The sequence below is a fragment of the Calliphora vicina genome, chromosome 1 (assembly GCF_958450345.1).
Source record: "Calliphora vicina chromosome 1, idCalVici1.1, whole genome shotgun sequence".
Taxonomy (NCBI): domain Eukaryota; kingdom Metazoa; phylum Arthropoda; class Insecta; order Diptera; family Calliphoridae; genus Calliphora; species Calliphora vicina.
In genome coordinates this window covers 74,839,341-74,856,435 of record NC_088780.1, presented here as the reverse complement: position 1 = coordinate 74,856,435, position 17,095 = coordinate 74,839,341, and the positions used below count along the sequence as shown (strand labels likewise).

General features: G+C 29.8%; 1 protein-coding gene across 1 annotated transcript in view; it reads right to left on the bottom strand.

Moving 5' to 3' along the window:
* The window catches only part of eIF4B (eukaryotic translation initiation factor 4B), a 171,524-nt gene extending 156,522 nt beyond the window's left edge, over positions 1 to 15,002 (bottom strand). Inside the window, exon 1 of the mRNA XM_065514971.1 lies at positions 14,893 to 15,002. Within this exon, the coding sequence (XP_065371043.1) occupies positions 14,893 to 14,905 (13 nt within the window). The 5' untranslated portion in view covers positions 14,906 to 15,002. The remainder of the gene's footprint in view (positions 1 to 14,892) is intronic.
* Between the last annotated feature and the right edge of the window lie 2,093 nt (positions 15,003 to 17,095).

The window sequence follows — 17,095 nt, the reverse complement described above, 5'->3', positions numbered from 1 at the left end:
TACATACATACATACATACATACATACATACATACATACATACATACATACATACATACATACATACATACATACATACATACATACATACATACATACATACATACATACATACATACATACATACATACATACATACATACATACATACATACATACATACATACATACATACATACATACATACATACATACATACATACATACATACATACATACATACATACATACATACATACATACATACATACATACATACATACATACATACATACATACATACATACATACATACATACATACATACATACATACATACATACATACATACATACATACATACATACATACATACATACATACATACATACATACATACATACATACATACATACATACATACATACATACATACATACATACATACATACATACATACATACATACATACATACATACATACATACATACATACATACATACATACATACATACATACATACATACATACATACATACATACATACATACATACATACATACATACATACATACATACATACATACATACATACATACATACATACATACATACATACATACATACATACATACATACATACATACATACATACATACATACATACATACATACATACATACATACATACATACATACATACATACATACATACATACATACATACATACATACATACATACATACATACATACATACATACATACATACATACATACATACATACATACATACATACATACATACATACATACATACATACATACATACATACATACATACATACATACATACATACATACATACATACATACATACATACATACATACATACATACATACATACATACATACATACATACATACATACATACATACATACATACATACATACATACATACATACATACATACATACATACATACATACATACATACATACATACATACATACATACATACATACATACATACATACATACATACATACATACATACATACATACATACATACATACATACATACATACATACATACATACATACATACATACATACATACATACATACATACATACATACATACATACATACATACATACATACATACATACATACATACATACATACATACATACATACATACATACATACATACATACATACATACATACATACATACATACATACATACATACATACATACATACATACATACATACATACATACATACATACATACATACATACATACATACATACATACATACATACATACATACATACATACATACATACATACATACATACATACATACATACATACATACATACATACATACATACATACATACATACATACATACATACATACATACATACATACATACATACATACATACATACATACATACATACATACATACATACATACATACATACATACATACATACATACATACATACATACATACATACATACATACATACATACATACATACATACATACATACATACATACATACATACATACATACATACATACATACATACATACATACATACATACATACATACATACATACATACATACATACATACATACATACATACATACATACATACATACATACATACATACATACATACATACATACATACATACATACATACATACATACATACATACATACATACATACATACATACATACATACATACATACATACATACATACATACATACATACATACATACATACATACATACATACATACATACATACATACATACATACATACATACATACATACATACATACATACATACATACATACATACATACATACATACATACATACATACATACATACATACATACATACATACATACATACATACATACATACATACATACATACATACATACATACATACATACATACATACATACATACATACATACATACATACATACATACATACATACATACATACATACATACATACATACATACATACATACATACATACATACATACATACATACATACATACATACATACATACATACATACATACATACATACATACATACATACATACATACATACATACATACATACATACATACATACATACATACATACATACATACATACATACATACATACATACATACATACATACATACATACATACATACATACATACATACATACATACATACATACATACATACATACATACATACATACATACATACATACATACATACATACATACATACATACATACATACATACATACATACATACATACATACATACATACATACATACATACATACATACATACATACATACATACATACATACATACATACATACATACATACATACATACATACATACATACATACATACATACATACATACATACATACATACATACATACATACATACATACATACATACATACATACATACATACATACATACATACATACATACATACATACATACATACATACATACATACATACATACATACATACATACATACATACATACATACATACATACATACATACATACATACATACATACATACATACATACATACATACATACATACATACATACATACATACATACATACATACATACATACATACATACATACATACATACATACATACATACATACATACATACATACATACATACATACATACATACATACATACATACATACATACATACATACATACATACATACATACATACATACATACATACATACATACATACATACATACATACATACATACATACATACATACATACATACATACATACATACATACATACATACATACATACATACATACATACATACATACATACATACATACATACATACATACATACATACATACATACATACATACATACATACATACATACATACATACATACATACATACATACATACATACATACATACATACATACATACATACATACATACATACATACATACATACATACATACATACATACATACATACATACATACATACATACATACATACATACATACATACATACATACATACATACATACATACATACATACATACATACATACATACATACATACATACATACATACATACATACATACATACATACATACATACATACATACATACATACATACATACATACATACATACATACATACATACATACATACATACATACATACATACATACATACATACATACATACATACATACATACATACATACATACATACAGTGGTGGCCAGAAATTTAAGACAAAAATTGTTCGCTAATTTCCACGTGATTGTCAATTATTTTTTCAAATATTTCCACAAATATGTATGCATGAGGACTATTTTAACACACAAGTGTGTTTTATTCGACTGTGTCAATTCATACATATTCACCACGAACACATACAATTTTTCTACAACTTGACCAAAAAAAATTTTTTTTAAATAAACATATTATCTCACATTTATATCATTATATTTTTATTATTAGTTCCATTAGTTTCGGTCATATCATGTTATTAACAGCGGATGTTCGCTGAGGTGGGTCAACGTATTTCCACATATCTTTGTCCATATATGTTTTACCGATTTTTCCAAACATTTTTCAGAAACTAGAAACATTAATAATAAATTTCATACCCTTAGAGATCCTTTTATTTTGGCTCTATCGCACTTAAAATTCAGTTGATGAAAAAAATTCAAGTATTTGTCTTAAATTGGTGACCACCACTGTACATACATACATACATACATACATACATCGCGATCTAAATGTAGACATCGCAGTCCTTAATGAGAAATATCGTAACGTCGAATCTTGCAGCTGGGTCTCTGACAGCTCAAATTCTTCAGCAATCTGGTCGGTCGATAACATAATGCTCCAGAATCCATTGTCAGCTTTTTGTGGATTTACTCGAGCCACAGTTCACCTCTACAGCTGTTATATTCCGCCGCGATACACAATAGCAGAATTCGAAGTTATTATCGATAATATTGTCGCAGATGCAACCTCCAAGAGCCCGGTGGTAGTTACAGGTGATTTTAATGCATGGGTCTACTGATTGGGGCTGCTCTCGTACAAATGAAAGAGGACGGATTTTACTTGAAGCTTTCTCTGTGCTTGGCGTAGTGCTGTTAAACCAGCGAAATGCAAACTCACACCACTACAGTTTTTAGATATTGTAGTTGTATGAGTTGAGAATTATTCTCTGGCAAAAACAAAAACAACTAGCAGAAATAATGAAATAAACAAACATAAAAGCGTAACACAACCTGCTTCTATCAATGCTCATGCGAGACTGACTGTTTTTATACAATGTGTGTGCTTGCGTACATGTGAAAATAAAAACAAGAGAGCTCATTTGAGAGCTCATTGCATTTCGCTGTGTTAAGGCCCAACTATAATGTGCATAAGCTAGCTTAAGTTAATGTCAAAACCGAACGAAAAGACTGTCAAATGCTTAAGAAAATCCGAAGAAACTTTTAGATGACCATAATGTACTTACGTGCATTCAAAACAATTTAGCTCCATTTGCACATTTATGTGCAACATGCAATTAAAAAAATACGCATTTCTTATTATTTTATCAAAATAAATTAATTTTCTTCATCCTTTTCATTTATTTCTCTATTTTCTTTGTATAAAATAAACAAACAGCTGATTCCGTACGGAATATGCGACCAGCTTCGCACTTTGCTTAAGCAAATAAAATTTGACGAAACTTGACGAAACTTGACGAAACTCTCTTAAGTACATTATAGTTTGTCACATACATTTTATATGTATTCGCACAGTTGCTTAAGCTGACTTAAGCTAGTTTATGCATATTATAGTTGGGCCTTTAAACACAGGAAATGAACAAACATTTACCAGAGGCGATAGAGGATCGATTATTGACATAGCATTCGCCAGCAACTGTATTGTAGGGCGAATAAACTGGTGCTTGTCTGAACAATACACCCATAGCGACCACTCTGCTATAATTATAGATATAACATCTGAGCAACCACTTCCACCTGTTAACAGGCAGTCATCTCAGTTATTAGGCTGCAAAGTTAACACTTTTGACAAAGATGTATTCCGGATCTTCATAGAAAACATGCTACTGCAGGGCCCACCCGAAAATATGGCCAAACAATTTGTTAGGGAAATTTCCCGAGCATGCGATGCATCAATGGTGAAAAGGAAAAGCAACGCAACTAGGCGACCAGTCTACTGGTGGAATGAAGAGATAGCTCTACTTCGTTCAGAATGTTTACGAGCCAGACGAAAATATACGAGAACAAGAGGTAGATCTGAAAATTAAAGGAATTGTGAAACACCTTTTCCCTTCTGGACAGCCAACAACATGGGACCAAAGCGTTAATGTGGATGCATATAGCTATCCATACATACATACAGTATTGGCCATAACTAAAGCACCCCTCAATAGATTTTTTCAAAACATAATTTTTTTGATAAAAAATGATTTTTTGAATTCTGATTTGTATATATTTTATTAACTTATATTGTTAATGTTCATATAACATTCATTTAGTAAGAGATAATTTTATGAACAATTAATTTAAAATGATAAATCATATAAAAACACAAAACGCAACGGACAAAACAAAAGCACCCCCTTATAAGATGTTTAAAAATTTGACTACGTTACTGTATATTTGCATTGTGAATTGACGGGACTGACAACGAATGGATTTAAAAATTCCAGAAGATAAAAATAAAGGAAGTCGTAGTGTGTATAATTTAAGTTTTATACAGTTTATTGTAATAAAAACAATGGCATGGAAAAAGTACTCCAGTGAATTTAAAATTAAAGTTATTGAAGACTGGAAGACGGGTTTATCACGACATGAATTGAGTAAATAATTTTCAATTAACAGATCAGTTTTTTTCAGGCTCATTTCAAAGTTTTTGCAGACTGGTCGCATATCAACGGTGCATTCTGGATGACGTCCGCGAAAAAAAAAACACGATATTATGATTCCTTGATCAAAAGAGTAATTCAAAAATATCCTATAGCATAATCTAGTCAAGTATGACCAAGTTTAAGATTATGCGTTAGCGAAAGAACAATCCGTTGAAGAGCAGTAGAAGTCGGATTATTCAGTTGACGACCAGCAAAAAAAAACATTATATCAGCTAAGAACAAGAAAACTAGACTGGAGTTTGCCAAAGCGCACATCGACTAGAGTGTCCAAAAATGGAAGACAGTACTGTTCACTGATTAATCCAAATACAACTTAAAAAGTTCCGATGGAATAAGGCGTGTACGCAGACCAAAAGGAGAAAGACTGAATCCTAAGTATTGCAAAGGAACAACTAAACATGGAGGAGGCAATGTAATGGTTGGGGTGTCTTTTCTGGTCAAGGAATTGGGCCAATTCAAAAAATTAATGGGATTATGGATCATTTCATGTACCGTGATATAATGAAAGATGTAATGTTGCCTTATGCCAGTGAAGAGATGCCACTTAAAGGGAGCTTCCAACAGGATAAAGATCCTAAGCACACCTCCAAAATTTGTAAGACTTGGCTGAACTCAATCTCCCAATAACAATCCTATTGAGAACTTGAGGGATATTGTTAATATGAAAATAAAACGTGAAAATTGCCGAAATAAGGATCGGAAATTTTCATGATTTATTCCAAGCCGTTAAAATAGCCTGGGAAGGAATATTGCAAGACAAGATAAAAAACTTAATATCTTCTATGCCTAAGTGATGTGCTTGTGTCATCCAATGCAAAGGATTTGCAACAAAATAATAATTAAAATTAGTGTTATATTATATCCATCAAGGGGTGCTTTAGTTTTGTCCGTTTCATTTTCTACCTTAAAATATTTTTTGATTTTATATTACCACTTTTTGAAAGATTAACTTTAAAAGTATTTGTTTATCAATAATAAACATATTAACAAATGAAAATAATACATATTCGAAATTTAAAACTTTGTTTTTATAAAAGAAAATATAATATGAAAAAAATTCACACGGCAAATATAGTGCCTATTATGTTGTCATCCCTGGACAAATCATCCCTGGACAATTAGAATACTGTATGTCATTACGTGAGATTGGTTCTAGAGGAACTTCGTAGGGAAGAGAAGAATCGAATTAGAATAGTGTAGGTTTCTACCTTTCCCCACCCTGTGAAGAAATACTTAACGGTAGTTCCACAGGGAACTTGGATTGGAGATAGAGGTTTTTTTAGCGTGTTAAAGTCTCGCACTCCTGGCAAATTGTTAGGTATGCCAGAGTCTTTTGATAATTTTTACCTCGAAAAAAAACATACGTACATACATACAGGCGTCTTCCCAACAAATTGGAAAATTGCTCAGATTGTAATGATACCTAAGCCAGGAAAGGATTTAACAATGCCATCTTCATACAGACCTATAAGTCTACTGCCCTGCTTATCAAAATTATTTGAGAAAGTATTACAATGTAAAATTATACCATACCTAAATAACCGAATTTATACAATGTAGGGTCAGTAAAACAGCTGATAACTTTTGTTTTTTCTTTTTGGTTCTAACAATTGTCAAAGCTTGTTTTTATATTTAAATATCTACATATTCTAAAGGTAGGGTCACACATGACAAATATTTACTCAAAAAAGCGTAACCACTTTTTAGCACAAATTTGTTTGACGTGTTTGCTCTTACAAGTGTTTTGTAAGATCAAACAGCATCAAATAAAACTAAATATTTATTTTGAACTCTCTTAAGTAAAAGGAGTTTTTGACAATAAATAATGTTTAGTCTGTTGTTCATTCTCACACAGTTTATACATTTGTTTATTTGTTCATTATTGCATTCCTTTGTTTTGTGATTCCCATGGCATTTCAAACAACTCTCTTGGTTCTTACAGTCTTTCGCTATATGGTTATATCCTTTACATTTTAGACATTGGACCACTTCTGTTCCATCGAAAACTCTACATCTTTCCCATCCCAAATTTACTTTTTGTGCAGTTATCAATTTGCTGTATGTATCATTGTCTACTATTAGTTTTACCGTGTATATTATTTTATTATTTATTTTATAATTATATTTTTGTATTATTTTTATTTCACCATTATTTATTATAGGATTTTGTTTTCTTAATTTTTCTATTATTTCCGATTCTGCATAATCAAATGTGATGTCCGTTATTTTAATTTTTAAATCTTTTTGACTGGGCACCTTAATTTCGTAATTTTCATTTAATTGATTTTGTATTGCATTTCTTATTTTCTCTCTTTCTTCAATATTTTCGCTTTGTATTACCACTGTCCCATTTTTTCTGTTTTCCACCCTAGTGATTTTTAAATTTACCGGATCAACTTTATTTAGTTCTTCTTTCGTTTTCTCTACACCGTCTTTCCTTTGGCTTTACAATAAGTGGCACTTCTTTATTTTGATCTGGCAACACTATTCTTTTTTTTACTGATTCTGCATATGACAGTTTGTTTTGTTTATCGTTTGTTTGTTTGATCACTTTTTTTATTTCATTGCACATATTGACATTCTTTTCCTCAGTTGATTTACATATTTCTTTGTTGTTTTTTTCTATTTCATTTACATATCCATATATTTTTTGTATTTCTGTAACATTTTTTTCACAAGATTTTTGAACATTTTCCATTTTTTTTATTCTTTCTCCAAACCGACTTTCAATAGCTTCCAATAATTGTTTAATTTCACCTTCATTTTGGTTTAATGATGACTCGAATTCATGCTTATAGTCAACCAAAGTTTGCTTATTTTTGATCACTTCATATTGTATTTCATTTAGCGGTTACCTCTTTTTCGTCAAATATTTGCCATGTGTGACCCTACCTTAAGCTTATTAACAAAATATTTATTTGTTACTGTATTATGTTTTAATACTTATTTGTTTAATTTTTCATTTTGATTTTTTGACATTTGTTAAGACCAATTGTTGTTTTTGTAGAACTGCCACAACCTTGTATGAATTCGACTTGTTTGCAAGGGAACTGAGCATGTCAATTAATGAAAAATCCAGCAGAACGCATACACATGAAATAATAATAAATTTGCGAAATAACCTCTAGTTGTTAATTTTTGTTTTTAAAATTTCTTATGTAATACTGTGATATTAGTAGTTTCTTTATTTAATTATTTAGTTGTTAATTGTTGTAATACTTTTAAGTAAATCCTCAAAACATTACAACTAATTATTTTATAAAGGTTTCAATAAAGATATTAATAATAATAATATTATCACTATATATTTCTAGAACAACCGTGTACCCGGGAATATAAATAAAAAATTTCACGATTCCCGGGAATGAAAAAAGGCCCGGAAATTAAAAATCTTAATCATATCACATTCCAATTATATTTTTCAGTTATAATGTAATACAAGTATATATCAAATCAAACAGAGGTCCTCTATCGATATTATTATCGACATATTATTCAACAGTAGTGCAATTCACTAACTTTTAACGAACCGACAATGGTAATGTTTATCGACATAAATAATTGCTTGCAGTAACGATAGTGTGATTCAGTAATTTATTTTTAACGATTTTTTAAGATATGACATATCTGTCTACAAAATATTAAAATAAGCGAAAAGTAGAAAACCATTATTTGACACAAAATAAAATAATTAACCAGTGGTGTAGTGAGTACAACGTTGACTAGCAATCGGAAGGTTATTGGTTCGACACTTGGCTGCGACTTACTTTTTTTTATTTATTTTTTTTAGTACATAATACATAATTTTATGAATAATTCTACTAACAAAACAACTTATTTCCTTCCAAAATGTAAAGGATTACTTTTGGGACATCGCGAACAAAAATAAGTACTTCTTCCAGGTGAATAATTAGTAGTATAATCTTCAAATTCCCCTATTGTTCAGCTTATTTTTTTATATTTTATTGTAAATATTAATAAGTTAAGTAAACAAAATTGTGTTTCCATTATGTTTACGATAGTTCCAGCTACAAAAGATGAAGATGACGAAGAAAAAATTGCAAATACACTTTATCGATTAAATAAACACAACTTAAATTATTGTCGCTAACATAACGAAAAAAAAACTGCTTTAAGTAACAGCTGACTTCAACCGACAGCGAATGTCGTTAAAAATGTTACTGAATAGCAAATTCGATAAATTTTCGTTATATTTATTTTAACGATACGATTATCGTTATAAAAGTTAGTGAATCGCACTACAGAAATAGGTTTCATATCGACCTATCGCTATAAAATTAGGTGGTGTGGTGTCAGCCCAATTATGAAAAAATCCCTGGGAGTTTTTTCGCTTTTCGTTTTTTTAACATAGATGAATAGGAAAAATGAGAAAAGGGAAAAAACTACCTGGGAGTTTTTTTCATAATTGGGCTGATAAAACACACCACCTAATTTCATGGCGATAGGTGCATAATGAGTCAAAGCTCCTATATATAAGGTCGCTTCCTAAAATCAGTTTAACAACCAAACAAATTTTAAATTTAGTAGATTTATGGAGATTAGGCTACTTTTGCAGTTTTATAAGATTATTGTAGCGGATACCCCTGAGTACTTGGTAAGACTTTTTGAATTTTCGAAATCTTTAAAGAATCCACAAATAATTTATCCTCGAATTAACAGTTCAATTTATGAGAGATCATTTCAGGTTCGAACTACAAGGATATGGAACATTCTACCCAAATCCTTAAGAAGATTTAATTTATCAGATAATAACTATAGAAACAAGCTTGTAGAATATTTTTACGTTAATGATCATGAAATTGAAGATAACTAAATTTATAAATATTCCTATTTTGAACGTAATTTATATCATATCTTATTTAATTTATTATTTTTTTTTAATTTTTTTGGCGATTGCAAATTTATGTAGTAGCATTTGTTAATGAGTAGTTTGTAAGCCATATTTATAATATATTTAATATATATCTAATTCAAATACAATTTTGTGAAAATGAGCGAATTCACTTAATTGTGAATAAATTCGAAAAGAATCCATCGGTTTTTATGACTCATTTTGTTGCTATTACATGTGGCTTTGCGATAAAGCAATAAAAATGAACTGTTTCAATTATTCCCACGACAGCCTGTTCTACGCACCGGAATGACCCGAGTTCACTCGGCCAAGGGATGTCAACTCAGCAACAACTGCTGCTACAACAACAACTATTTCAACCGTTTTCAATTTTTCATGAGTTTAACATAAAATAGATATTTTTGCTTTAATTTGTTATTATAACTCCGAAACTACGAGCGTAGGGATGCCAAATTCAGATTCGCAAAAAGCTGGACATTGGGCTTTAAAAAGCTGGACAAATAAAAAAAAACTGGACATTAAAAAATTACTGAGAAAATGTTAATTTTGGTTTTAGGTAAATAATTTTTTTTTAAATATATTTTTATGCATTGTAATCAAAATATATATATATTACACGGTGCTACAGTGAAAATAACTTGGAAAACGACCTAGCGTGGGTCTTGTTGAGAACATACAAATTGTGTTAAAAAATTTCAGAAACACCCTCAAATTTAGAAGTTATTCCAAAAAACCGTTTTCAGTGATATTCATCAACATAACGACCAGTATAATTTTTTAATGGGTTAAAATAAAAACTGATTACGCTTTAAAATGAATTTATGCATACATTTTATGAAAGGTTAATTCTTTGCCTCTCCGTAAATGTTTAAAATTTAAATCGGTCTAAAAATGTGTGAATTAGAGGTACTAAAGTACTATGACCTACCGTAAAACAGTTGTTTCAAAATAACTCAAATTTTTTTTAAAAAAACCTTTAAAAATTAAAGATGAAAATTGGACGTCTAAAAAATTATTTTTTTGATATGGCGTTGTGGAATTTTTTTCCTCATGCCAAAAACCCCCACTTTTTCGCTTTTCATTTGTTATGTATTAAAATTTGAGACTATTCATAAGTACGGTCATTATATCGTGCAACTCTAAAAATGTACAAGGGTCATTATAAAATTCCTGCATTATGTTTTGCATAAAATATAAAAATACTTCTAATAATTCTTCACGTTTACATTCTTCTTCATTGGCATCATTATCAGAAATTCCATATGACACGTATTCCCAGAAAACTTTTTGGTATTTATTTTGTTCCTTTCTTCAAAAAATACATACACGTTTTTGCATAAGTTATTACTGTGTACTATATAATAGTAGTAAGTAAATATTCATTTATGGATATTATTGTAAAAAGATTCTATTTAGCTGGACAAATTCAATTTTAGATTGAAACTGGACAGGCATCAAAAAAGCTGGACAATCCAGCCAAGTCCAGCCCGGCTGGCAACCCTAACTGAGCGGATTAAAAAACAACATATAAAATGATTAAAGGTTATGCAAATTCCAATGTTTTTAAGTTTACTTTAATTAATAAATAAATAAATAATAATATCGAACTAACCTTAATCGTTATGTGGAGAAACGTTTAAAAAAATTGATAATTTTACTTAAATTTTTTTATTTTTAAAAAAAACCTCTCCATAGAATTGAAAATTTGGACCATATTTGTACTACTGGAACCACAATACATCAAAATTGTTTAGTGGTTTAAAAAGTCTTTCGATTTTGTTGCCCTGTGTAATTAGTCGTAGCTGCCAGAAAGATCCACAAAAATAAATTATTGAAATTTAAAAGAAAAAGGTTTGTAGGGTAACGGGTCCTCGACGTAACTCTTGTGCAAAGGGATATTATCAATCCTTTCGTGACCGTATCGAATTTGATAGATGAATGGACTTTGAGAGAGAAGGAACTCAGGTGGTCAAATATCATCACTTGTAGGACCAGGAATCTTTTGTCTCTTAGTAGGAACTCGATTAGGCTTATTACGGGTATAATTACTGGGCACTTTATTGTTGGACACATGTCGGAACGTATGTGTTACCAACGTTATGGCTTTTGTAGAAGTTGTTTAGATGACGAGGAGGAAGAATCTGTACACCTTCTATGTTACTGACCGGCTTTACAATAGCGTAGACTACTACATCTTGGTAGAGCTATTCTTCATGATCTGGACTGCCTTAAAGATGTGTCACTAGTAAATATGATCAGAATTATTAGAAGTACCGCTTGGTTCTCAAATTAGGGAGGAAAATTATTCTCATTTCTGAGCATAACGAGAATGTTGACTTGATATCTGGTAGGATCTGTGGTACACTTCGAACAATTTATTCAACAAATATGTATTTACCTTTACGCATTAGGTTGAAATTGATCCATGCTCTTTTAATGCCTCAGATTTTGTATTGTCTGGAGGTGGTATCTGGATCTTCTGGTGTTATCTTTAATAGGTTGCGACGAATTGTTAATACAATTGCGAGATTTGCTTACAATGTTCGGATAAGGGATCATATTTCTTCACAAATTTCTTGGTTGTTCATTTTTTAATTTTGTTAAATATAGGAATTTAGTGTTGTTTCATAACATTATCAGTAGGGGGTTTCGTTCCACCTTATGTAATAAATTCGTCTTTTTGAGATCTACTAGAAATCCCCAGGTGTTTATTCCTAGAATCTTTAGGCAGATTTTTGAGAGATCTTTTAAAGTTAAGATTGCTCGCTGCTTGAATTGCATGCCTTATGACCTTCGCATATTTTCACTATCCAACAGTGTTTTTCGCCTTAAACTTCTGAATTACTTTGGTACCCTAGATTAATTATTTTATGACTTGTTACTTAAACAACTTATTGACCTTATATTTATTTTTCTTTGGTTTAGCTTTTAGCAGAATTTCTGCTAATTGAGATTGTATTTTTCTTATATACCTTCCTAAACAATTTTACTTTTTTAATGTATGTATATTTGGCTGGGGAGCTAGTTTTGTTTGAATGAATGTATTATGACCATTTATTTTTATTGTTATTTGCGTAGTATAATTTATATCTCAGGATTTTTATTACTATGTAATGCATATTTATATTTTGGCCTAGAATGGCTTTGTATTACAATTTTGAATAAATAAATAAAATAGTATTTCTAAGGATACCACAATGGGCCACAATGCCTCCTACAGGCAACCTATGGTCGGGCTTGACCGACTATACTTTCTTACTTGTTTTTGAACTAGAGGTTGGGTAATTCTCCATATGAATTGTACCTTATTAACTACACTATGCTTACAACATATAATAAAGTTGGATCATGTTTGATTAAAATTCTACTTCAATATACACTTTTCTTTTAAATAATCTAATAATTTACGAAAAATTATTAGTCCTTTTTTACATTTTTGTAAAACAAAATGTGTTGTTTATGTATGTGTGTGTTTATTGTAGATCAGCGTTCATATATAAAAATTAGCTAGAATTTATTTGAATGGGCGAGCACTAAGAACTTATTCTTTTTTCGCCGCTAATAGTTCACGAATGTTTTGTAAGATGGCGATTTCTATATTGAAAGTAGTGGTCAAGTGGCTTTGCTTTTTGTACATAAATTTCACAAAGATACATAGCTCTTAGAATATATATGTAGGTCTCCTCCATACTTTATCCCATTCGCAACTTTAAACTTGCTTTCAAAAGTTATTGTGAGATAAAATATCAAATTATCGTAAATTAAAATTGATACGCTAAAACTCAGAATCTGATACACATTTTAGTAACCAATCATAACCACGTATACAGTTTACCATTGGCGATTTTATCACATACACAATTTTATCTTCAAGTCAAAAGTATAAAAATAATCTATTGGCAAGTAATTTAAAAGGCTTTTTGATTATCTTAAATATCAAAATACTTATTATTTTCACAAACCTGATGAAGCCATGCTTTCTAATATAACCAGACAAAAATTACTTATAATAGTTTCAGAAATATTGTGCTGTTAAACCTTCGGGTACTAAATACTGTACTGATTACTCATATTATAACCATAATTGCCAGATGAATTTTGAAAATAATATCATGAACGTCAAAAATAATTTACTTGGGGTTACACAAAGTAAATTAATAAAGTAGCGACCAAGGCGAATTCATACAAGGTGGTGTCAGTTCTACAAAAACAACGATTGGTCTTAACAAATGTCAAAAAACCAAAATTAAACAAATAAGTATTTAAACTTAATATAGTGTAGATAATTGAATATTGAGGGCTTTAATTATTTATGTAAACAATAAATTGTTTGTTAATAAGCTTAGAATATGTAGGTATTTAAATATAAAAACAAGCTTTGACAGTTGTTAGAACCAAAAAGCGAAAAAAAAAATGATAAGCTGTTTGACTGACTCCACCTTGTATAAATTCGCCTTGGTAGCGACAGTACTCCAACAAATACAACATTTACAAAAACCACAAGCAATTTTGTTTTTGATTTAAGGTCTGACTGTCAAAGTTGCCTGTTGTTGTTTTTGACACAACAACCACAAGTGAATTGACAGTTCAGACTGAATAAAAAAATAGTCAGCTGTTCTACTTAGTCCACTTAATTCATAGAGAATTATACATAGAGACGAGACACTCCGATTTGTGAAACAAAAATACAACAAATATTATTTCTGATACAACAACAAAATACATTGTCTAGCATGTATTTTGTTGTTGCAAGAGATAGGTTTTTGACAACAGACTTAGGTTTTTGACAATTCCGTCTCGTCTCTATGTTACCCTATGACTTAATTAATTTACTTTTGGGTTAACGCCCGTGAACAAAAAAACCTGGAGAAAACAAACCGGAAACAGCTGATTGTTTTTTGTTGCTGTAGATGCTTTTATTTGTTTTGGTGTGGTGAATATAAAAAATTAAATTTGTTATTGTAATACTTTGTTAAAATGTCAAAATAAAGTTTGTTACATATGAACAAACCGCAACATAACCTTAAAATAAAATAATCATAAAAAAAAATTTAATAACTTTGATATACAGTGGAGTCGGGATAGAGTGAACTAATTAATGCAAGGCCTGTTCACTTTATCCAATAAATTCACTTTATCGAGACTGAAAAAATAATAAAAAATCATAAAATTGTATGTCAAAATTGTACATTTCCATTATATTTTTATAAAGGAACATGTACTTTTGGCTTTTTGTACTGCTAAATCACGAAATTTGTAAAACTAAGATATTTTCATAATCTATAGTATTGTTCTCAGCCCAGTCAATGGCTTTTTCAATAATTTGAACAGCTTGAGTTGCTGCTTTGTACCCTTGAAGCCAGCCTGCGCTTGCATTGAAATCTCCTGATCGTGTAACTGCTCGTGTATTTTTGTTTGATATTGCCTTCATCGCTGCTTTAAAAGTCAGTTATGGAGTATTTTTTCGACGCTGGGACATTCCGCTTTTCGCAAAGTTTTTCTTTATTTATATCACTTTTATTGTGGCATAGAATTCCACTTTATATTTTTTTAATGCCCCATATTGTGGACTTTGCTACACAAAATTTATTTGCTAGACCTGTAACTCCCACTCCATTGTCCATATCTTTAATTATTTCTAGCTAAACTTTTATAGAAAGATTTTTTGGGTTTATATAGCAATAAAAATAGTAGGTTCAAAAAAGTCAAAAATCTCAGAAAAACCAAAACAGAAATAACGGTGTTGTATAAAAAATGTTTGTAAAAAAATATAGAAACTTAGTTTAAGTGGTATAAAAATACTAATGAGAGTCAAAACTGCAAGTAGACAAAAAATAACAAATAAAAACTTTTGATTTTAATTTTTTTTGCAAAAAAAAAACTAAAGTTCACTCTATAGAGGTAGGCGATGTTCACTCTTTAGAGTCTCCAATGTAAAAATTTGTGTGTTCCTACTATCCAGTAGTTCATATTATCAAGTGTACACTCTAACCCGACTCCACTGTATACAGAAAAAAAATTGCCAAATTTATGCAAGACGATGGGCATCATATCGGGAAACAGAAATGATAAGTGGACACTCATAGCAATCGAACGGCATACTAACTTCTTTTAGAAAAACTTAAACGTAGGGGGCAGGCCCATTCAAACTTTGATGCTATGAAA